This window comes from Vulpes lagopus, chromosome 3, assembly GCF_018345385.1.
Source record: "Vulpes lagopus strain Blue_001 chromosome 3, ASM1834538v1, whole genome shotgun sequence".
Classification (NCBI taxonomy): Eukaryota; Metazoa; Chordata; class Mammalia; order Carnivora; family Canidae; genus Vulpes; species Vulpes lagopus.
Genome location: NC_054826.1, coordinates 112409264 through 112432579, shown reverse-complemented (window position 1 = coordinate 112432579; position 23316 = coordinate 112409264). Strand labels below are relative to the sequence as shown.

At 46.1% G+C, this 23316-nt stretch overlaps 1 protein-coding gene across 3 annotated transcripts in view; it reads left to right on the top strand.

Moving 5' to 3' along the window:
* VWA3A (von Willebrand factor A domain containing 3A) overlaps positions 1-23316 on the top strand; it is a 60359-nt gene that overhangs the window by 26113 nt on the left and 10930 nt on the right. For 2 of the 3 annotated variants that reach the window (XM_041747241.1, XM_041747240.1), the window contains exons 13-25: positions 1518-1653; positions 1762-1865; positions 2964-3044; positions 3927-4021; positions 5743-5862; positions 11006-11080; positions 11230-11374; positions 11826-12021; positions 15691-15761; positions 18561-18713; positions 20218-20308; positions 21002-21112; positions 21811-21908. In XM_041747241.1, coding sequence (XP_041603175.1) covers positions 1518-1653; positions 1762-1865; positions 2964-3044; positions 3927-4021; positions 5743-5862; positions 11006-11080; positions 11230-11374; positions 11826-12021; positions 15691-15761; positions 18561-18713; positions 20218-20308; positions 21002-21112; positions 21811-21908 — 1476 coding nt within the window. The remainder of the gene's footprint in view (positions 1-1517; positions 1654-1761; positions 1866-2963; positions 3045-3926; positions 4022-5742; positions 5863-11005; positions 11081-11229; positions 11375-11825; positions 12022-15690; positions 15762-18560; positions 18714-20217; positions 20309-21001; positions 21113-21810; positions 21909-23316) is intronic. The other variant, XM_041747242.1, reaches the window with a different exon arrangement.

Sequence of the window (23316 nt, the reverse complement as noted above, 5' to 3'; positions counted from 1 at the left end):
TAGCTTGTTACGTAGTAATACACCTATTTTTGTGGTGGGGGGTTTTAAACATTTTATATATTTATTCATGAGAGACAGAGAGAGGGGCAGAGACATAGGCAGAGGGAGAAGCAGGCTCCCTGTGGAGAGCCCGATGTGGGACACGATCCCAAGAACCCAGGATTGTGACCTGAGCCAAAGGCAGATGCTCAACCATTGAGCCACCCAGGTGCCCCAGTACATCTTCTTTCTAAAATTATTTAAGTACAATAAAGGGAGTCAATTTTTAAAATTAAATCAAATTAACAAAAAGTTTTAAAGGTACATATTGGGTTTGTTTTCTTTTTTTAAGATTTTATTTATTTATTTTTAAAGATTTATTTACATATTGAAAGAGAGAGTGTTGGGGACAGGGGCAGAAGGAGAAGGAGAGAATCTTAAGCAGGCTTCATACTCAGCACGGAGCTCATGTGGGGCTCAATCTCACAACCCCAAGATGACCTGAGCCAAAAATCAAGATTTGAATGCTTAACTGACTGAACCACCCAGGTGCCCCTAAGGATTTCATTTGTTTAAGTAATCTCTACACCCAACATGGGCCTTGAACTCACAACTCCCAGTTCAAGAGTCACATGCTCCACGAACTGAGCCAGCCAGACACCCTCATATTTGATTTATTTTTAAAAAATTCTAGGGGTGCCTGGCTGGCTCAGTCAGTGGAGCATGCAACTCCTGATCTCAGGGTTTTGTAATGTAGAGATTACTTAAAAGTAAAATCTTTAAGGGCACTTGGGTAACTCAGTCAATTGAGCATCTGGCTCTTGATTTTGGGTTCAGGTCATGATCTCAGGGTCGTGGGATCAGGCCCCGAGTTGAGCTCCATGCTCAGCATGGAGTCCACTTGTCCCTCTCCCTCTGCTTCTCTGCTCTCTATCACATAAATAAATCTTTAAAAATAAAAAAGTAAATTTTTTAAAAAAAAGTCTAAATAACAGCACAGTGGTACTCAGATACAGCATAATTCTTGAAAGCAGTACTCAGATGTCTAAAGTTTGGGAATTGCTGTTCTGTGTCTTATTTATACAGGAGTTATGACTTAACATCTCAGAACATCAGGCTTTCAGTCTATAAATGTGTGCAAGGGGAGGCCAGGCTAGACCAGGGCTCCTGAAATGATCTGGTGTAGGAGTTACTTTTTACTTCTTCGAAGCCTTGCATTAGGAGCTCATGGAGGGGCCACCCGCCATCTTGGAGCCTACCGTGTCGATCTTGATGGTAAGGGTTGGGGAAGGGGCCAGGAAGACAGACAAATCAAAGAGGAAGCAAGTTGCTGGGGACATCTACTTCTTTCCCTGGAAATTCCAGCCATCTCCAGAGAAGGGGATGGGGCTGGTTGGAGGAGAAGATAGAACTGCCTTTAATTTATCAGGTAATGTTTTCAGATGCTCCACTTAGTGGAACTGGGTGGGACGGGGAGACTAAGGACTTATTGGTTCTAAAATATGATTTTGTAATGAGGGCTTTTAAATTTAATTTAGATTTCCACAGAGATTGCAAAAGGGCCACTCACAGGTCTCTTGCCTAAACCCCCAAAGCATGAGGGTCCCCTCACAATTGAGTTCCCAAACTTGGACAAGACTTCTGCAGAATGGCTAAAGATCAATGGCCTAAAAGGTAAGTCCCCAAAAGAGGGCAGACCCCAGGATTCAGGTGACTGATGAAAAGGCCTGAGCCCTCTGGGGCTTCCAGAGTTGCATCTCAAGCCCCACCCTTTATTTACAGCCAGGAAGCTAAGCCTTTATCAGGTTCTGGCACCCAACGCATTCTCTTCTGTGGAGGAATTTGTGCCTATTCTCCAGAAAACAGTATCTTCCACTATCCATGAGGTAACTCCAACTCAGAGTTCTCTCCATTCCTCTGCAAGGGGGCTCCTCTGTGGCAGTTCCCTTCTTAAATGTTCAGGAAATAAGAATCATAAGTCAGAGCACAAGGAGCAGGGGTCTGGGGTCCTGGGGTGGGATGCAGGCTTTCCACCCAGGACTCTAAAACTCTCAACAGGTATACCCCAACTGCTGTTTTGCAAAGATTTGAAAATGAGCTCTGGGAGATGGGGCGAGAGTGAGCACGTCAAGTTCTGCGGTCACCTCTTCTGCGAGGATTGTCTGGCAGGCATGCAGAACACACATGCTCTCATCATATCCTCACTGTACCTGGCAGACACTTCTGCTCTAGCTCCTCCTGTAATGTGTTAGCATGTGCCCCTGGTGCATGCCTACACCCCTGCCAGAGTAGGAGCCTTTAAAAGAACAAACCGCCCTTCCCCAATCTCATATCCCCAATATCTAACACAAGCAAGCAGCTGGTACATATTCCCTGGACAGCTGCCTGGTGGAAGGAAGGATGGAAACGTGAACATATAGAAGTATGAATAGAAGAGGATGGAAGGGTAGAGAAATAGAAGGAAGGTATAATAGGTGAAGAGGAAGAAGGTCATGGAAATATGGAAGAACTAAAGAGAAGAGGGATAGAGAATTGTAGCAGCAGATTGTTGAGTGAGTAGGTGGGTGGATGTGACAACTTGGCGAAGGATGAAAAATTAGATTTTCAAAGTGTCCTTGGAGGCCTGTCTGGGTTCCCAACCCTAAGAGCCCCTGGCCTGTGTGTTTTAAGGTCTCCAATGCTGCTACCTCAAACCCTCCAACCATGTCTTGTATTAAGACTCTGATGTTTGGAAGACTCCCCCACCCACCCCCACCCCCAGAAGGCAGCCTGGCTTGCTGTCAGGTGTGGTGCACTCAGGGATCACTGTCCTGAACCTTCTGCTGCTGAACCAGGGAGGCATAATCCAGCCCCAGATGTGCTCAAAGCCCGTTTCCCTCTTACACATCTGATTGGGAGAAACCCGGTGCCCAGATTAAACTTATAATCATTTCCCGCATGTGCTCTGTTCACCTGCTGCCCATCCTGGCCACATCTGTGTGCAGAAGGCAATGGTACAGTTTGAATGGCATGACGGGACAGTGAAGAATGTTCACGTGGACCCGCCCTTCCTCTATGAGTACCAGGTTAGTAATGGGTCCAATTGGTCAGAATATGGGGTCTGGCAGGGGAGGAGTGAGGGGGGCACCTGGGTGGCTCAATTGGTTAAGTGTCTGCCTTCAGCTCAGGTCATGATCTTAGGGTCCTGGAATCGAGCCCCCATTTGGGCTTCCTGCTCAACTGGAAGTCTGGTTATCCCTCTCCCTCTGCCCTTCCCCCCTGCTCATTCTCTCTCTCTCTCTCTCTCTCTCTCTCTCTCTCTTTCTCTCTCCCCACCCCCCACAAATAAATAAATAAAATCCTTTAAAAAAGAAAAGAATAGGGGATCCCTGGGTGGCGCAGCGGTTTGGCGCCTGCCTTTGGCCCGGGGCGCGATCCTGGAGACCCGGGATCGAATCCCACGTCAGGCTCCCGGTGCATGGAGCCTGCTTCTCCCTCCGCCTGTGTCTCTGCCTCTCTCTCTCTCTGTGACTATCATAAATAAATAAAAATTAAAAAAAATTAAAAAAAAAGAAAAGAATATGGGGTTTGGGAAGAGGGGACAGGAGGAAGGTGCCGTGGAATGTGGAGACCAAGCCATTGACTGAACTCCCTCTTATAAATAGACTGTGCTCTGCCTCTAGGTACCTCTGGAGCTTCCTCTACCTGCTCTCCAGGCAGGGACCTGTCAAACAGACAAAAGTTTCTAACCTATTGGGGCAAGATCTACTCCCTCTCCTATTCCAGACAATGAAATATGTGGACTCTTCTCTTCCTGGTCTTGTGGCAGACTCATCCAGGATCAGTGGAATGTTTATACTGCCTGGATACCCATGTCCCCACCCCCAGAAGCCAACCTCCCCCTACAGACCCTTTAACTGGACATCCTTTGGTCAGTCTCTCACTCTGTGTGGCCCATGGGTTTGCAGAAACAGCTCACCAGAGCTATGCGGATGTATGAGAGACGAATTGAGTGGCTCTCTTTGGCCAGCCGAAGAATCTGGGGCACCGTCTGTGAAAAAAGGTACCTTCCCTCAAGTAGTATTGTTGTCCTTTTTGAGACCCCCTTTGTGACCTAAGCACTTACCCAACTCATGATTCCCTGTTGGTAGCATCAGAAACTATCCCTTAGGGATCCCTGGGTGGCGCAGTGGTTTGGCACCTGCCTTTGGCCCAGGGCGCAATCCTGGAGACCCGGGATCAAATCCCACGTCGGGCTCCCAGTGCATGGAGCCTGCTTCTCCCTCTGCCTGTGTCTCTGCCTCTCTCTCTCTCTCTCTCTCTCTCTCTCTGTGTGTGTGTGTGTGTGTGTGTGTGTGTGTGACTATCATAAATAAAAAAAAAAAGAAAGAAACTATCCCTTAGATTCAGGATCAATGGTCACTCAGTAGAACCCCTGCAGAAAAAAGTTGCCACTACCAGCATCACTATCAATACTATCATCATTGTGTTACTCAGGATTCTTTCAGTTAAAAAGCAACATAAAATAAATGCCAATTGGCTTAAACAAAACAAGGAGGTCTGGTTGAAGGTAACTGAAAATTCTAAAATAGATCTGATAGCTGTCTTCAGGCATGGCTCCATCCAGGGGTTCATGCATGTCAAGAATCTATCTCCATCTCTCAGCTCTACTTCCTTCCCTGTTGGCTTTGTTGTCAGGCAGGCTTTCCCTTCCAGGAATAGCCACCTGCAGCTCCCCACTTACTTTACCAATTTAGCATTCCTGGGGCTTGAGACAGGGCCTGTCCAGGAGCAGCTCACTGTGGCCTGGGAGGTAGGATGTTCTAATTGCCTAATGTCAAATGCCCACCCTTCAAGCTTAGGGTGGGTCTGTCCCACTCACTTGATAGGAGCAGAGGAGTTTTCCAAAGGAAAATCAGGATGCAGCTGTGGGGGGAGGTGATGGATGCTGAACAGGGAGAAAAAACTGGCAGTGTTTATAGCATCATTACCATCCCATACCTTATTGGATGCATTACCACTTACAAAGTACCATACTATTCTATCATTTAATTCTCAAAGCAACTCTGGAAGGAATCTTATTATAAATAGTTCATAGTTAAATACAGCAAGGATCAGAGAGGTTTTGTGACTTGCCTAAGTCACACAGGAAGTGGGACCTGAAACAAGATCTTCTGACACTAAATCCAGTGGATTTTCTTTTGCATCTGTAATTGCCATCTTGTGCTCGCTTTGGCAGCACATTCGCTAAAAAAATAAAAATAAAGAAATGGAACCCCATAATTGCTACCTCAAAATGTGAGTGGAGGGTGGAGTTAGGAATTGATTTGAAGTAGTGAAAGAAGGCCAAATGGACAGAGAGAAGAAACAAAAAGATACACTTATTTCCCTAGAAGCCCCAATACACCTAAGTCCCCATCTCATTTGCTTACTTGTTTCTGTTTCCCCTACAGAGACCCCAAACTATAATAATATCGAATGCCAATGCTTTAAAACAGGGAAGTGTGTGAAAATCATTCTAGGCAGCCCCTGTGCCCTGTAAACCATCTCTACCATCGGCTTTACTCCATGTTAGAAGCCCCTGGGAGAGAAGCTTCCAACACCCCCTTAGTCTACTATTGTAAACCCACTCCCATTGACCTCACTCCCTGGAGAAAGATTTTGGCCAGCTGTGAATTTGGCATGCAAAATTCCTCTGGAAAAAGCTTTAAATAGTAAAATGGAACAAAATAAACATTATCTGAGTGATTCGGTTCTCTTCTTAAAGCTTGTGTTTCTTTTTAGAGTGGTTATACTGCTGGATATCTCTGTGACCAATTCCATGTACATTATTCATATCCAGCACTCCCTGCGGCTTCTGCTGGAAGAACAGTTGTCCAACAAGGACTGCTTCAACATCATTGCGTAAGTTCCTAGTTCCCCCTGAGGCGGGGGATGCTGGGGCCAGGGGTCGCGTGTGCTCAGTGCTGCCACTGGGCTAACATTCCTGGCAGGTGGCTAGATGACATGTCACCAGCACCTAGCATGCTACGCTGACCATCAGTTTATCTGGTTTGAATCATCTTGTTTGGGGTATTGAATAATTAAATGGTGGCAAGACAGTCCCACTGGGGCGAAGGTGATAAGTGGCCCCAAAACACAGTGCTTGATCAACCAAGATAAAGTAACTTAGCCCATTGCCCCATTTGGATTCCAAGCTGATAAACAGCAAAAGAAAGAAAGAAGGGCCCCCAGGCATGCCCCAGTGTTAGGTCCCAATTCAGGTCTAGCAAGCCACACTATGTCAAGAACTTTGAAGATTCTAATTCCAAATGTTAATTATATAGATTTATATATATATATATAACTATATATATTTGAATTATGTGTAACTATATAATTTATATAAATTATGTGTATTTAAATTCTATATTTCACAGATAAATAATTTGATACATAGGTATAAAACATAAATATTGTGTATAGAATATATATTTTTAAAATTATGTATAACTGGGGCACCTGGATGGCTCAGTCAGTAGAACATGCAACTCTGGATCTCAGGGTTGTGAGTTTGAGCCCCATCTTGGATGTAGAGATTACTGAAAATGTATAATTTTAAAAAAATTATATATAACTATATATATTTAAATTATACATTTCTATATACCATATATTTAAATTATGTACTATATGTAATCCATATAGTTACATTTAATTTAAACATATATAGTTTTATATATTTATTATAATTGCATAACTTTTCCACTAATTAAGAGAGAAAAGGAACCCACTTGGACAATTTTTTTTTAAAGATTGATCTATTTATTTTAGAGAATGAGTACAAATAGGAGGCACAGAGGCAGAGAGAGAGGGAAAGAGAATCTCAAGCAGACTCCCTGCTGAGCACAGAGCCAGACATGGGGCTTGAGCTCATGACCCCAAGATCATGACCTGAGCCAAAGCCAAGAGTCGGACACTCAACCAACTGTGTCACCATGTGCCCCAGACTATACATTTTTATACCACTTCATATCAAATAGAGAATATTCTAAACCTATTAAGTCAGCATTCATATTATATATTATTCTGTACCAGAGCCTCATCTTTTTCTAATACATTCTACCAAAAAAAATGCCTAGAGAAATACTTTAGGCAATGTTTTCATTAATTTATCCAACCATTAATTAATTCAACAGACTTTTATTGAAAGCCTGCCATGTACAAATTGCTGCGCTAAGCATTGGGGAATATGGAAGTGAATACATATAATACCTGTCCTCAGGGAACTTGGGATCTACTAGAGGGAGACAGGCATGTTAAGAAATAAGTGTGATTAACTGATTTCTGCAGAAAGAGGTAGAAGGCAGGATCAGACCATCCTACCTGAACACAGGAGATCAGGAAATCTTCACAGGGTCACCTGAGTGCTCAGTTGGTTAAATGTCCAACTCTTGGTTTCAGGTCAAGCTATAATCACAGGGTTGTGACATCAAGCCCCACATCGTGTTCCAAACTGGATATGGAGCCTACTTAAGATTCTCTCCCTCTGTCTCCCTCTGTCTCTGCCCCTTGGTCCCTCTCCCTGCACTCATGCTTTCTCTCACTTTCAAATAAGTAAAGAGGGAAACCCTGGGTGGCTCTGTGGTTTGGTGCCTGCCTTTGGCCCGGGGCGTAGTCCTGGAGTCCTGGGATCGAGTCCCACAACAGGCTCCTGGCATGGAGCCTGCTTCTCCCTCTGCCTGTGACTCTGCCTCTCTCTCTCTCTCTCTCTCTCTCTGTGTGTGTGTGTGTATCATGAATAAACAAATCTTTTTAAAAATATCTTAAAAAATAAGTAAATAAAACTAAAAAGAAAAGAAAATATTCACAGAGGAGGTGATCCTTTTGCTGAGTCTTGCTAAATGAGTAGGTGTTTGCCCAGAACATGGAAATGATGAGGGCAGCAGGGAGGAAAGACATTTTCAGTAAAGGAAGGAACAGGAAACTTAGACGTGTTGTAATTATGAGACATAGACTGTGGGGTCACAAACTATGGAATTTTGGGAGCATCAGGGAGTTCAATAGGTTATAGGGAGAGAAAGAGAAACTGTGCTTGACAAAATAAAACAGATGATGGAGGGTATATATATATATATATATCATATATACACATATATATATCAAATATATACATATATCATATATATCATATATATACATATATATGATATGCTCAGGAGCTTTTATACTATAGGACATATAGGCATTAGAGGATTTTAAGCAAGGTAATAAGATGATCAGATATTGAATGCTCAAGTCACAGTGTGAAGGATGTTTTGAAGTGATGTGATGCTGGAGGGATGGAAGCCATTTGGATGGCTACAGTGGTCTGTACTAGTGTGAAGTAGGCTTGAGCCATGGCCATGGGGATGAAAGAAGGGATGCATGTGAGAGGCTATAGAGTTAGAATCTACAAAATGAGTTATTATTTGGCTATAGGATATGAGAATGGTGAAAAGATGATGTCCCAGATGGAGCAGATCTTGGAAGTAGAAGATAGTTTTAATCATGTAGAATTGGAGATTGTCAAGTGGAGATGTCCTCGTAGGGACTCCAGTGAGGAGTTCTAGCCAGGAAATACAGGTTTGCGAACCATCAGAGTTCTGGTTACGTCGTTGAAAACACGGAAGTAAAAAAAAGAGAAAACACAGAAGTGCATGAAGGCATCTGTGAAGACATGAAGGGTAGAGAAGACAACCAAAGACACAACTGGTGAGGTATTGATGTTTGGAGGGCGGGCAGAGGCACACAGGAGAGGAGCAGCCAGAGAGGTAGGAGAAAAATGAGGAGAGGATGATATTGAGAAGACACATCTCAGAAAGAAAGAGTTTGATCCTGCAGAAGCAAGCAGGAATGGGAAGAATAAAGGAATCCACTAAATTTGGCAGTAGAGCTCACTGACAACAAAACAATGAGATATATATATTTTTTTGCAATTCAGTTTGGCAACCAAATATTTAAAAGATTCAAAATAATAATAATGCCCAGTGCTGGTGATGATGTGGTGGAAAGGGCACTCTTGAAAATTGTCTGTAGAAGTGTAATTTGGTATAGCCCTTGTATTAAATTTTTAAGTGTATATTTTTCATTCCTTCAATTAAACCTTTATATATTACCTGAAGGAAATACAAAGATCAGTGTGCATAGATAACCAGGCAGGAGTTCTAATAGTAGATAAACCCGGGAACAAACTGCATGATCATTGGCAAAATGGGTAAAACAATCCTGACAGTGCAACTATTCAAAAGAACGAGGGAGATTTACATGTTTGCATTTAGAAAAATGTCTTCAGGGATCTCTGGGTGGCTCAGCAGTTTAGTGCCTGCTTTGGGCCCAGGACGTGATCCTGGAGTCCCAGGACCGAGTCCTACATCGGCTCCCTGCATGGAGCCTGCTTCTCCCTTTGCCTGTGTCTCTGCCTCTCTCTCTCTCTCTCTCTCTCTCTCTCTCTCTCTCTGCGTGTGTGTGTGTGTGTGTGTGTGTGTGTGTGTCTCTAATGAATAAATAAACAAAATCTTTAAAAAAAAAAAAAAAGAATGGACAGACTCAAACATGTGCAGAGACAGTGGGGCAGAGGAAAATAGAGTGAGGTAGGGGATGTGTGGGGGAGGGAGCTATATGTGGGGAGGGTCTCAGAAGACCAGGTAAAGGAATTAACCTTGATCCAGAGAAGGGACACCTTTTTCTTGATAAAGGGGATCAGCCTTTTCCCAAAGATTTAAATTCTGTTTCATAGGAAAATGAGATGATGCTTTTTTTAAAATTAAAAACCATATGGGGGCATCCCGAGTGGCTTAGCGGTTTAGCGCCGCCTTCAGCCCAGGGTGTGATCCTGGACTCCAGGATCAAGTCCGACTTCGGGCTCCCTGCATGGAGCCTGCTTCTCCCTCTGCCTGTGTCTCTGCCTCTCTCTCTCTCTCTCTCTCTGTGTGTGTGTGTGTGTCTCTGATGAATAGATAAATAAAAATCTTTAAAAAAAATATAGGGGTGCCTGGGTGGCTCAGTCAGTTAAGTGTCTGCCTTCAGCTCAGGTCATGATCTCAGGGTGCTGGGATCGAGCCCCTGCATCGGGCTCCCTGCTCAGCAGGGAGTCTGCTTCTCCCTCTGCCCCTCCCCACACAGCTCAAGCTCTCACTCTCTCAAATAAATAAATAAAATCTTTTAAAAAAACCTAAATAAATAAAATCTTTAAAAGACTATAGTACACATTTGGGGAATATAAAAAATAGTGAAAGGGAATAAAGGGGAAAGGAGAAAAAATGAGTGGGAAATATCAGAGAGGGAGACAGAACATGAGAGACCCCTAACTCTGGGAAACCAACAAGGGGTGGTGGTAGGGGAGGTGGGCGGGGGGTGGGGGTGACTGGGTGACGGGCACTGAGGGGGGCACTTGATGGGATGAGCACTGGGTGTTATTCTATATGTTGGCAAATTGAACACCAATAAAAAATAAATTTATATATTAAAAAAATACTATAGTACAGACTGAGTGAAAAAGGTCATTTGCGGGGTCAGATTGGTTCTAGGGGAATTTAAAATAGGGCAATGACTCCCTCCTTTGAGGGGTGGGGAAGTCAGAAAAGAAGTCTGGCCAGAGCTGCTCCTGGCTCTGAGTTATGACTGAAACCTCCCTCCCACGCCCCCCCCCACTCAGCTCACACAGGAAATTTTTCCCCACTCCTTTTTTTTCAATATTTTATTTTTATTTATTTATTCATGAGAGACACAGAGAGAGAGAGAGAGACAGAGACACAGGCAGAGGGAGGAGCAGGGTCCATGCAGGAAGCCAGATGTGGGACTCGATCCTGGGACCCCAGGATCAAGCCCTGGGTGGAAGGGAGGCACCCAACCGCTGAGCCACCCAGGCAAGGAAATCTTATGACTGGCCCTGGCCAGAGACATCCTAACATTTTTGGGTACAGTCAGACTATTACCCCTCTAAAAGCCCGGAGGGCCCAAAGACCCCGGGGTATAGAGTGAATATATCTCCTGCTTAATAACACACCTGCTCTCCTTCCCTCCAAAGGTTTGGAAGCACAATTGAAAGCTGGAGGTCCGAGATGGTTGCCGTGAGCCATGAAAACTTACAAAGCGCCTGGCGGTAGGTGACCATCAGAGACTGCACCTGCTGGGTCTGGGGGCAGCCTCTGTGGTGCCGTTTGCTCTGTTGCCCTCTCCAGCAGAATCCCTGCCCTCCTGCTCCAGAGCCTCGTGGCTGGTCTCCCTCAGCTGAGCCTCCTTCCTTCCCAGGTGGGCCCTGACTCTGCAGTGTCGGGGCAGCAGGAATGTCCTCAGCGCCCTGCGGAAGGCTGTGGAAGTGGACTTCAAGGACAAAGACAAACACCAGTCACAGGGCATCTACCTCTTCACAGGGGGCATCCCTGACCAGGACATGGTGAGTAGGCCTTGTCCTGGGCATCCTTTATGAGCCTGCATCTTCCTCTTGGTGGGTGCCTAACAACTGGTTTCTCCAGTATGACTTCCCAAACTTGACTATAATGGGCAGAAGAATTACCTGGGGGCGTTGCTAAAATGCAGATCATGTTACTGAAGGTCTGGCCTGGGACCTGAGAGCCTGCCTTCCTAGCAAGCTCCCAGGAGATGTCCATGCTTCTGGTCCCCTGACCACACTCGGCATGAGTGGGCTCTCGGGTCCATTCCCAGGCCATACCCTATTAAGACAGAGAAACTGAGCCCAAGCTCAGTTATCTTTCTATCCTCACACCAAGTAGTAGACCAGGTGCCCAGCAGGCTCTGAAGAAAGAGGGTTTGGTTCAGCTGACCTGAGAGCAGCCACTCCAGGAGCTGTCAGCTGTGAGGCCCTCCTGCCCTCTCTTCCCCCACAGCCCATGCTCAGCGCCTACATGACCGAGGCCTGTGGGGGCTGCGACCTCCACTTGAACGTGTGTCTCTTCTACGTGGGTGAGCCCCAGATGGACATCATACCCCCTGCCTGCTATGCCAGCCGCACAGACACTGCCAACGCCTACCGGGAGGTCACCCAGGCTACTGCTGGGCGCTTCCACTGGTTTGGTGACACAGGTGTGTGAGGGTTGGCAGACCCCTTCACTTCCTTCCTTCTAGAAAGTTGTCTCAGTACCAACATAGTTCCCTGTGCCATAGATGTGTTCCAGAAATGGAGCATGTGAAAAATCCCATTTGGAAATACAGAATTCCTGTTCTGGAGATGGATGGTGGTGAGGGCTCCACAATGCTGTGAATGTACTTAATGCCACTGAACTGGATACTTCAAACATGGTTCAAGTCGGGGGTGACTGGGTGGCTCAGTCAGTTAAGCATCTGACTCTTGGTTTCAGCTCAGGTCCCGATCTCAGGGTTGTGAGATAGAGCCCCACATTGGCTCCATGCTCAGCACAAAGCCTGCTTGAGATTCTCTCCCTCTTCCTCTGCCCCTCCTGCTCGCTCTCTCTCTCTCTCTCAAATAAATAAATCTTAGAAAAAAAGAAAACATGTTTCAAATGGTACACACTTTATATAAAGTATATTTTACTGCGATTTTTTAAGTAAAAAAGAAAAAAGTAAACCTACTAAAAATATTTATTTAAGTGAGCACTATGCCCAATGTAGGGATTCAGCTCACAACCCCGAGATCAAGGGTGGCCCACTCTATGGACTGAGCCAGGCAGGTGCCCTGACTTAAAAATATTTCAGAATGTCGCAGCTGGAAGGGGGCTGAAGGGTCTCTTCAGGAGTTTAGCGTTTCCCAAAAGGTGATACGTTCACAATAAGAAGGTGGTGGGGATCCCTGGGTGGCTCAACAGTTTAGCGCCTGCCTTTGGCCCAGGGCATGATCCTGGAGTTCCGGGATCGAGTCCTACGTCGGGCTCCCGGCATGGAGCCTGCTTCTCCCTCCTCCTGTATCTCTGCCTCTCTCTCTCTCTCTCTCTATCATGAATAAATAAATAAATAAATCTTTTTAAAAAAAACTAAGAAGGTGGCAAGACGGGTGAAGGTGGAATGCAGAGCAATAGTTTCTCTTGTGATAGGGATCAGAACATGCCATCCCAAAGTTTGCCACATATCCACTGTGGCATATGGATTATTTTGAGCTAAAGATAACTAAGAAACAGTGAAGGAATTCTCTGCCCCTTCCCACCCCCACTTGCCTAAAAGCAGGAATACGTTTCCATCTCAGGTGTCTCCCTCTCCTGTGCCAGGAAGAGGAGAGAAGCACTGGATACAACAAATCTTACAAAAATGACACTTCTCTTCCCTCAGTTCCCTCCCCATATTTGCCTTCCCACAGTCTGCAGCTCCTACAAGCCTAACCCCCTTCCCTTTGTCTTGTCCTTGTCACTTCCTTACAGATGAACTGTCCTTGGTTAAGACACCAGCATAGGCCTCTGAGTTCCAATCATGCGCTCTGAGTTACTGCCTTCCTCCTTTCTGTGTACATGCTGTACATGTTAAAAAGACTTTTCCTTGTTGTTGTTAATCTGTCTTTGTCAGTTTAAATCCTTTCTTTTTTAAAAGATTTTTTAATTTATTTATTCATGAGAGACACACAGAGAGGCAGAGACATAGGCAGAGGGAGACGCAGGCTCCATGCAGGGAGCCTGATGTGGGACTTGATCCCAGGACCCCGGGATCACGCCCTGAGCCAAAGGCAGAGGCTCAACTACTGAGCCACCCAGGTGCCCCTGTCAGTTTAATTCTTTAATCCTCCCAGCTGGAGAAATCTAAGAGAATAGAGAAAAAAAAATGTTTTTTTTTTCCTCCCCTAAGTAGTTATTTGCTTATTTTAACATTTCATTAAAAAGTACTAACTTTGGAGCATGTGGGTGGCTCAACTGATTAAGCAACCAATTCTTCAGCTCGGGTCATGATCTTGGAGTCATGAAATTGAGTCCCAGGTCAGGCTCCTAGCATGGACCCTACCTAAGATTCTCCCCTTCCTTTTGCCCCTCCCCCTCTCTAAAATAAGAAATACATAAATCTTTAAAAAAAAGCAAGTGCTAACTTCCTGGAGAGCCCAGCTAGCTCCACTGACTGATCTTAGAATCATGAGTCCAAGCCCCAGATTGGCCCTAGAGCTGACTTAAATATAAATAAAAGTTTTTTTCTTAAAAAAAGGAAAATTGTTTTTTAAAATTAATTTTAAAAATTAATTTATTTTTAAAAATGTTTTATTTATTTGTTTGTTTGTTTGTTTATAGTAAGCTCTATGCCCAACATGGAGCCCAATGCAGGACTTGAATTCATGACCTTGACATCAAGACCTGAGCTGAGGTCAAGAGTCAGATGCTGGGCAGCCCTGGTGGCCCAGCGGTTTAGCGCCGCCTTCAACCCAAGGTGTGATCCTGGAGACCCTGGATCGAGTTCCACGTCAGGCTCCCTTCATGGAGCCTACTTCTCCCTCTGCCTGTGTCTGCCTCTCTCTCGGTGTGTGTCTGTCATGAGTAAATAAATAAAAACCTTTTTTTTTTAAAAAAAAAAAAAAAAAAGAGTCCAATGCTTAGCTAACTGAGCAACCCAGGCACCCTTAAGTTTATTTTTTAAAATATGCTTTTATGTATGTTAGATGGACATTATAGTGATCATTTCATAATACACACAAATATCCAATCTTTATGTTGTATACATGAAACTAACATATGTCAATAATATATATATATGCTTCTAAGTAAATAAAAGTAAATTGATAAAATATATATATATTTTTTTTTTTAAGATTTTATTTATTTATTCATGGGAGATACAGAAAGAGAGGCGGAGACATAGGCAGAGGGAGGAGGCCTTGTGCAGGACTCGATCCCAGGATCCTGGGATCATGATCTGAACCAAAGGCAGATGCTCAACCACTAAGCCACCCAGGTGCCCCTGATAAAATGTATATTAAGGAGACAATGGTTTGGGTGGTATGAAGATAAGGGGAAATCATGACAGGGATACAGGAGTGATTGAGGCTCAGGACACACTAGTACATTCCACCCTCTCCAATATACAAATGAAGAAATGACTCTCAGGGACATGCATTACCTATGGTTACATGGTTAGTAGCATAGCTGGGGCTGGAACTCTGGGGCCGTTTCCCACATCCTGTGAAAAGTACTGGACATATACATTTGTTATTATTAGTGATTATTACTAATAATAGCACATGCTTCTATAACAGTTATTATACTGCCAGACATGGTTCCAAATATTTTACATATATTATTATTCATTCCTCACAATAACCCTATGAAGTGGGTTACTATTATCCCCATTCTACAGATGGGAAAGCTGGGACATAGAGCCCAAAAGCCCAGAAGTAAAAAGTGGTAGAACCAGGAGAGCAACTTCATAGGCTGTCTTCTTAGTCATTACACTCCAAACCCTCTCAAATAAGTCACCAATATTCATTACAGACACATTACATTACACCCATCCCAAGGTGGGTCTTATTATTCACCAGAATATCAGGACCATTGCTCCTACCTAACCTACCCTTCCTCTGGGTGAGAGCAGTTGGTTGGGTGCAGGGTGCTAGGTCCCAGGGCCAGCCCTCCTGCTGAGAGCCTCACCATACCTGCCCATCCCCTTCACCACTGGATGGCGTAGGCGTGGGGGCTAGTCAGCTCAGCCCACTGGGATCCCTCCCTGACCTTCAGGCTCAGGGCACCTTCACACAGCCCTGGTGTGTACAAATATGGACACTTGCCAGGATCTACACCCCTTCTCCATGCTCACAATGTGCTTTGTGTCTAGGTATTTACGAAAGCGATGACATTAACGCCATCATGTCTGAGATGGAAAAAGCGCTCAACTACTCGCAGAAGGTATGGCTTAGGTGTGGGGCGAATGACCACACTTTTGTTGTAGTGACTTGGGGCTGATATGTGAAGTACCACAAACCAGGTGGCTTAAAGCATCAGACATTTATCCTTTTAGTTTCAGAGGCTGGAATTCTGAATTCAAGGTCTCAGAGAGGCCATGCTCCTTCTGAGGGCTCTGGGTAGAGTCCCTCCTTACCCCTTCCTAGCTTCTGGTGCTGGTTGGTGTTTTTAAAAATTGCACTGGATGCTTGTTAAAAATGGCAAGGAAGGGACAGCCCAGGTGGCTCAGCAGTTTAGTGCCGCCTTTAGCCCAGGGTGTGATCCTGGAGACCCGGGTTCGAATCCCACATCGGGCTCCCTACATGGAGCCTGCTTATCCCTCTGCCTGTGTGTCTGCCTCTCTCTCTCTCTCTCTCTCTCTCTCTCTCTCTCTCTCTCATGAATAAATAAAATATTTTTTTAAAAATGGCAAGGAAGATTTTATCCAAAACTACTACAGTAGAGCACAGAGATTGAACTCAGCTCTGAATCTACAGCCAAGGTAGCAGCCAAGATATATAGCCAATACAGCGAAAGGGTCAGTGGATAGAAATTTGCTGAGAGGAACTTGATTAAATATTAAGGGTAGGGAGATTCTTACAAAACAAGCTTAAACAGGATTCTTCACTAAAACTGGGTTTAATAGGCCAAAGTCAAAACTGAGTCAAGAAGAGTACTCAGAGGAGCCCAACAAAAGTTTAGTCCCCTGGGTGGCTCAGCGGTTGAGCGTCTACCTTTGGCCCAGGGCATGATCCTGGGGTCCCAGGATCAAGTCCCACTTCGGACTCCCTGCATGGAGCCTACTTTTCCCTCTGCCTATGTCTCTGCCTCTCTCTCTCTCTCTCTCTGTCTCTCATGAGTAAATAAATAAAAGCTCTAAAAAAAAAAAAAAGTTTAGTCAAGGACAGAGTCCTTGTCACTAGCAATCCTTGGCATTACTTGGCTGTGGCAACATAGCTCCCAGCTCTGCCTCCATCTTCTCATGGCTCCCCTCCTGCTGTGTGTGCATCTCTTTCCCTGCATGGATGCCAGTCCTATTGTATTGAGGGCACACCCTTCTCCAGTATGTCCTCATTAACTTACACCTTAATTATATCTACAAAGACTCTATTTCCAAGGAATATCACATTCACATATACCACATATATGGGGGGAGAGGGGGTTTGGACTTCCACATATCTTTTGGGGGGACACGACTCACCCCATATCAGCTTCCCTGTGTCCTGCTCCACAGACACCCAAGGCTTTGGATGAAGCATGGGAGTTTCCTATAAGCAATAAGAACAGGGATAAGGGAATGGACATGAAAACATTTAAGGAAGAATTGACCAAATTTATGGTGATTGAATGTATAGGGTAAGGAAGAAGAATCCCAGGGTAACTTCCGAGTTCCTTGCTGGGGAACCTGGTAGACAGCGGTGCCATTTACCAAGAGAGAGAAAACAGGAGAGAATCCTATAGAGAATGTGGGAGGGCAGGCCTAGGACAAAGGTGAGTTTGTGGGGCTCATGAGCTGACAAATGGGGGTACTTCAAACAAGGAAGAATGATAAGGGCTGGAGGTAGATGTAGAGCAGTTCAAGCCATCAGGGTAGACAAACAGCATGAAGGGAGTCATAGTCAAAGTGGGGAGGGAGGAATACCCCATGAAGGAGACTCAGCCTGACTCACATTTTCTTTGCAGCCATTGGCAGGGCAACATCTTCCTGACAATGTTGTGAGCTCCTGGAAGGGCAGGGCCACAGCTTTGTGTTCCTTCCTCCGTGTCCATTGGGTGGGCACGTCCGTGGCTTCCCTAACCATGCCTTAGCTGCTCTCCCTGCAGGGACACCTCTTTGGTGCTTTGTTTCTGCCTTCTCGAATGCACATTAGGCTGTTCCCTCCTCCCAACATTTGCCAAGTGTTAGTGGCAATAATGGTTGAACCCACCCTTCCTAGGATGTTATTTACATTCAAATGGTGTCTTCAGGGATCCCTGGGTGGCACAGCGGTTTGGCGCCTGCCTTTGGCCCAGGGCACGATCCTGGAGACCCCGGATCGAGTCCCACATCAGGCTCCCGGTGCATGGAGCCTGCTTCTCCCTCTGCCTGTGTCTCTGCCTCTCTCTCTCTCTGTGACTATCATAAATAAATAAAAATTTAAAAAAAAAACAAACAAACAAAAAAACAAATGGTGTCTTCATGCTTTGAGAATTACTGGAGAAGCTTTCAGGCAGTTGAGAAATGTGTTGGCAAAAGGAACCAAGTATTATATCACTATTCTGCTAGCATCCGCCCTGGGTACATGGTGAGCTGACAGGCATATGTTAACGCTAGATCCACATATGGAAAGCACTGGCTTTGGAACCAGACCCACCCAGGTTTGAATTGAAGGTCCTCCACATACGAGTGGCCTTGGTCACATCCCTTAAACTCATGGAGCTTTGGGTTCCTCCCCTGCAAAACGGGGATAAGATAGCACTTTCCCTAAAAGCATAGTTGGCTTGCCTTGTTGGCAAGAGGGTTCGAGACCCGCGGGCATTAAGCAGCTCAGTGCCTGAGGCATCCCAATAATGCATCGGGCTTATTATTAATAAGATTGATCCACAGTGTTCTCAGTCCCAAGTGGCATTCTAAGGACAGGAAGAGGAGTCCAGAGGCCCCAGTGGCCCCTCCTGGTGTGCATGTGTGTTTGTGTGTGTGTGTGTGTGTGTGTGTGTGTGTGTTCCCTGCTTGGAGGCACGCCATGGCTGGGGTGCTGCTAACGCTCCCAATCCCCATTGCAGTGTGCCTTGCTGGTGTCCTCCCTGAAGAACCAATCTGGAAAAGAATTAGAGAGTGCAGTCCTCCTGAAAGCAAAGCCAAAGATATTCAAGCAAAGAAGTCAGCCCAAGAAACTCTTTTCTTCCAAACCCACAGCTCCCTCGGTGGCCAGAATGGTTTGACTCCCCTCCCTAATAACACACAGAGGACTTTGCTGCCACCTTGTCTCCTGGTCTTTCCTAGATCTTGAAATGCCAGAGCCAGCAGGGGTGGGGGCAGGGTACTCTGTGGTGAGTGTCCCAAGGGTACCTCCAGCCCTGGCCTCCCAGGGGAAGAACTCCTCTGGGGGACCTGCTTATTAGCTCTGGGGGCATCCCTGGCCTCCTGTCCACCCACCTTTGACTGCCTGGTTATCTCAGCCAGGTACTAAGGATTCCTTGGAATTGGTCCCCACCGTGACATCTGATGGCTATAAGGCAGGAGGGCTTGTCCTGGAGGGTCTCTCGGGGGCAAAGGAGCTAGGGTATTAGGGTATGTAATGGGCTCCTGCTACTGCAGCTACTGATGCCCAAGGCTTGGTGGGGGCCCACAGGACCCTGGGGGTGACCTGTGCCTTCTCGGGCCTTATCTCTGTCACAGCCTGTCAAATCTGCCCTGCATAAAATAGGCACCCCACTGCAGAAATCAGAGGGCCCTCAAAGGACCCCAGGCTCCAGTGCTTTTGAGCAGACAGGAAGCATCTGGAGCCCTTCAGCGTTTCACTGACTGACAGATCCTTGTAAACACAGTGCGTTTGCAGAATGAGGGAATCCATCTGGACCCTGTGTAGCTTACTCCCATCCTGGGGGCTGCACTTCCAGAAGTTTCTATCCACACAGGCTCTGCCCTCATTCGAAGAACTCCACCAGGTTCCACGAGCCAGCCCAGAGGCAAATTCTGGGATGAAACCCGAGAGTCTCAGAGGCTGCCTCTTGGGCCTCCAGTGCTTCCTGAGCTAATTCAGCATGAAGAGGCTTAGGTTGTGCCCAGGCCTCCAAAGAGCCTCCCAGAACCAGGGCTGGAGGCTCCCTGGGGTAGCGGCAACCAGACCTTTTCCACAACAGCTCACCCAGGTAGTTTTGTTCAGGTGTTGTCACTTTCCCCTTGTGCCCAGTTCTCCCAGTAAGGAAGAACTCCTCCCGATACAGCACAGAACTTACCTATCACGCTGGAAGCCCAGAAATTCCAGTCCAGTAGGAAGCAGGGCAGGTAACTGAAGAAAGTTCTGGCAAATCCCACGGCTGTCCTAGCATGCCCTCTCTCTCTATTATGAAATGTACACACACATGCACATACACACATGCATACACTTTTTTACCTAAACCCACTGTCTCCTCTGAGTCTGCAGCAGGAGATGGGGCAAACATGTCCAAAGATTTTGTTCCCATTGACCCCTCCCTGTACAGATTCCTAATGGACAGATTGAGCCTGGGGTTTCATCCCAGAGTTTGGGAAGGCAAGGGAAGGTGATGATGCCCCTGGGCTGGCTCCTACAACCTCATGGAGTTCTTTGAATGAGGGCAGTGCCTGTGTGGACAAGACTTCCTGGAAATGCAGCCCCTGGGATGGGAGTGAGCTACGCACGGTCTGGGCCTGCCAAGGAGAACAGGTCACTGATGGGACAGACTGCCTGTTTTCTAGAGCCTTAAAGAGGACCCTGACAGAGAGAAGAGATCCCCCTTGCAAGTTCTGACAAGGCGGCCACTCAGTGGCAAAGCAGGCGTCCCACAAGGTAAGGCATGGCTGCGCTCAGGCTCATGCGTAGAGGGTGGCGGGCATGGGTGGGATGTGAATTAATTATGATAGTAACTAAAATGATTGATGAGCATGAGTCTTGATCACATGCCAGCCCTTCTGCTAAGATTGTCCCATTTAAAGCTTACAACAATCAATCCTGTGTGACAGGTAATCTATTTGTTCCCCGTTTTACTAATAAAGAAATTTAGGCCCAGACGGGCTAATGACCAGTGCCAGCGGGTCGTGATAGAGCATCAAGTATTTTTATTAAAGTATTCAGTTTATAGAACCAAGACCATGTATCTTATTTCTAATGGCAAGGACATAGCAGAATGGTTCAGAGCAGAGTTGTGGAGTGAGCGAGACCTGGGTGGGATCCTTGCTGACTCGGAGACCCCCATACCCCCTGTAAATGGGGGCACCATGAGGATAAGATGAGACAGGGTACAGAAAGCTCTTATCACCTCTCCTGGTATACATCAGTACTTGGTAACAAGCAGCTCTAGCTATGGCTGATCCAGGGGAGGCCAGAAGACTTGGGATAGTCCCAAAGGACCTCAAAGCCATCTTGGAGCTCTATTTCAGGGTGCAACATAGCTGAAATTGACAAGTCTCTAAGGCAAGCTGGACAGTGTCACCACATGACACCCTCAAGGTCGCTCCAGCCAACAGGCCAATTGTCCCCTAGCTGCAGCCCAGCCAGTGAAAGGAGGGACCGCACAACAGAGGAGGAAGACCAGGTGGAGGGAAGCAGAGACATCTCTCTCACTGTTTTATACAGAGACAAGGAATAATGTGGGTGAGTTGAAAACTACACAAATGTCTGAACAGCCCCCCTGCCCCTGGGGAACTGTAAGGTCAGCAGGCCCCAAGGTAGGGAGACCCCCTCTGACTGTCCCAGGACATGGGCAGCTATACCTCCAGAGCAGGCCTAACCTCAAACCACTCAGGTCTCCCAACCCAGGGAAACGGACCTGCAAATTCTTGACACCACTCATCCTCCATCCATCAGAGGCAGCGTTCTCCGCTGAGTCTGATTGAAAAATGGGGAAGGAAGTGGAGATGAGCACCCCACCATTGATGACTGTGAAATGGTACAAATCCCAGCAAGGATTCTCTGAGGTGCGGAGATGGGGAGGTTGAGCCTGCTTCCCCTGATCCACCTAAAAGCCTTCCTTCTGCCCTTCAGCAAATTTTTTTAAAAGCTGATTTTTTTTAAGATTTTATTTATTGACACAGAGAGAGAGCACAAGCAGGGTGGGGGGAGAGGGAGAGGGAGAAGCAGGCTCCCCACTGAGCAGGTAGCCTGATGAAGGGCTCGATCCCAATACCCCCAAGATCACGAACAGAAGACAGGTGCTTAACTGACTGAGCCACCCACACACCCCTGGCTGATTTGATTCACAGAGAAGTTAACATGCAAAAGGAAACCCAAGGGGGAAGGGAGGGGTGGAGGAATGAGAGGTGTAAAAAGTAACCTCACTCTGTTTCTCCTAGGTTCTGTATACAAGAAGTACCCTCAAGGAAGGGGCATACGAAGGGTTAATTCTTCTATACAGTTGCCAAGGAAGGATACAATTTGCTCAAGCCAAGAGGTATGAATTTCTTAGCACCAGCACATGCCCCCCAAGCAATAATTCCTTCTACCAACCTTCCACTTTTAGGAAGATGGGCATCGTTGGAAGTGGGGACAAAATTTGCTTTGACGTGGATAGACCTGGAGGGTATTATGCTGAGTGAAATAAGTCAATCGGAGAAGGACAAACATTATATGGTCTCATTCATTTGGGGAATATAAAAAATAGTGAAAGGGAATAAAGGGGAAAGGAGAAAAAATGAGTGGGAAATATCAGAGAGGGAGACAGAACATGAGAGACTCCTAACTCTGGGAAACGAACTAGGGGTGGTAGAAAGGGAGGTGGGCAGGGAGTGGGGGTGACTGGGTGATGGGCACTGAGGGGGGCACCTGATGGGATGAGCACTGGGTGTTATTCTATATGTTGGCAAATTGAACACCAATAAAAGATAAATTCATTTTTTTAAAGAAAGGAAGCGGGGACAAAGCTGCTTATGATAACTGCTTAATTGGCAAATGGGGAGGAGGAGTTAAGTAGACCTATGTTTGAAACCTGGGCCTGCCACTTCCTTGCTGGGCAAATCATCCAGCTAGTCACAGAATCTCGGGGTCCTCATTTGTAAAAATGAAGACAGATGTTCCTACCTAATAGGACTGATGCTAGTTGAAGTGTATTTTGTGTAAATCACTTAGTGGTGTCAATCTTTTGGTTGCAAGCGGCAGAAATTCCCCTTCTTGTTCATATCCTGAAAGTAGAACATCTTTCTTCCCACAACCATTCAGTAAAAGTCTGAGCTTGGGTCTGATTGGGCTGATCCCGGAGCCATGCTTGTAATTGCCGTGAACCTGCCCATTCTTATCTCTCTCACTGTGACAGGGAGGTTGAGATTCTCCAAATTGGCTTAGGCTGAACTTCAGACCAATCATAGCTTTCCACTCAAATTTTGTGGGAGAGAGTTGAAATGGAATTGGGGAACTAACAGTGTCCACCAGACTAGAAAGTAGCAGATGCTCAATAAATTGTGTTCCCGGGATCCCTGGGTGGCGCAGCGGTTTGGCGCTTGTCTTTGGCCCAGGGCGCGATCCTGGAGACCCGGGATCGAATCCCACATCAGGCTCCTGGTGCATGGAGCCTGCTTCTCCCTCTGCCTGTGTCTCTGCCTCTCTCTCTCTCTCTCTGTGACTATCATAAATAAATAAAAATTAAAAAAAAAATAAATAAATTGTGTTCCCCCGTTGCCCATATTTCTTATGCATCTCTCCCCAGCACAGGGGAAAGAATCCACAGGCAACGGATGCTCAATGAGGACGGAGAAACCCCACATTTCCAATATGAGACAGATTTCAAACATAAGGTTCAATAGATGAGTCAGACCATCATTCAATTAAGCCTATGTTACCCAAGATAATAGTTCTTTCCTCTCTTC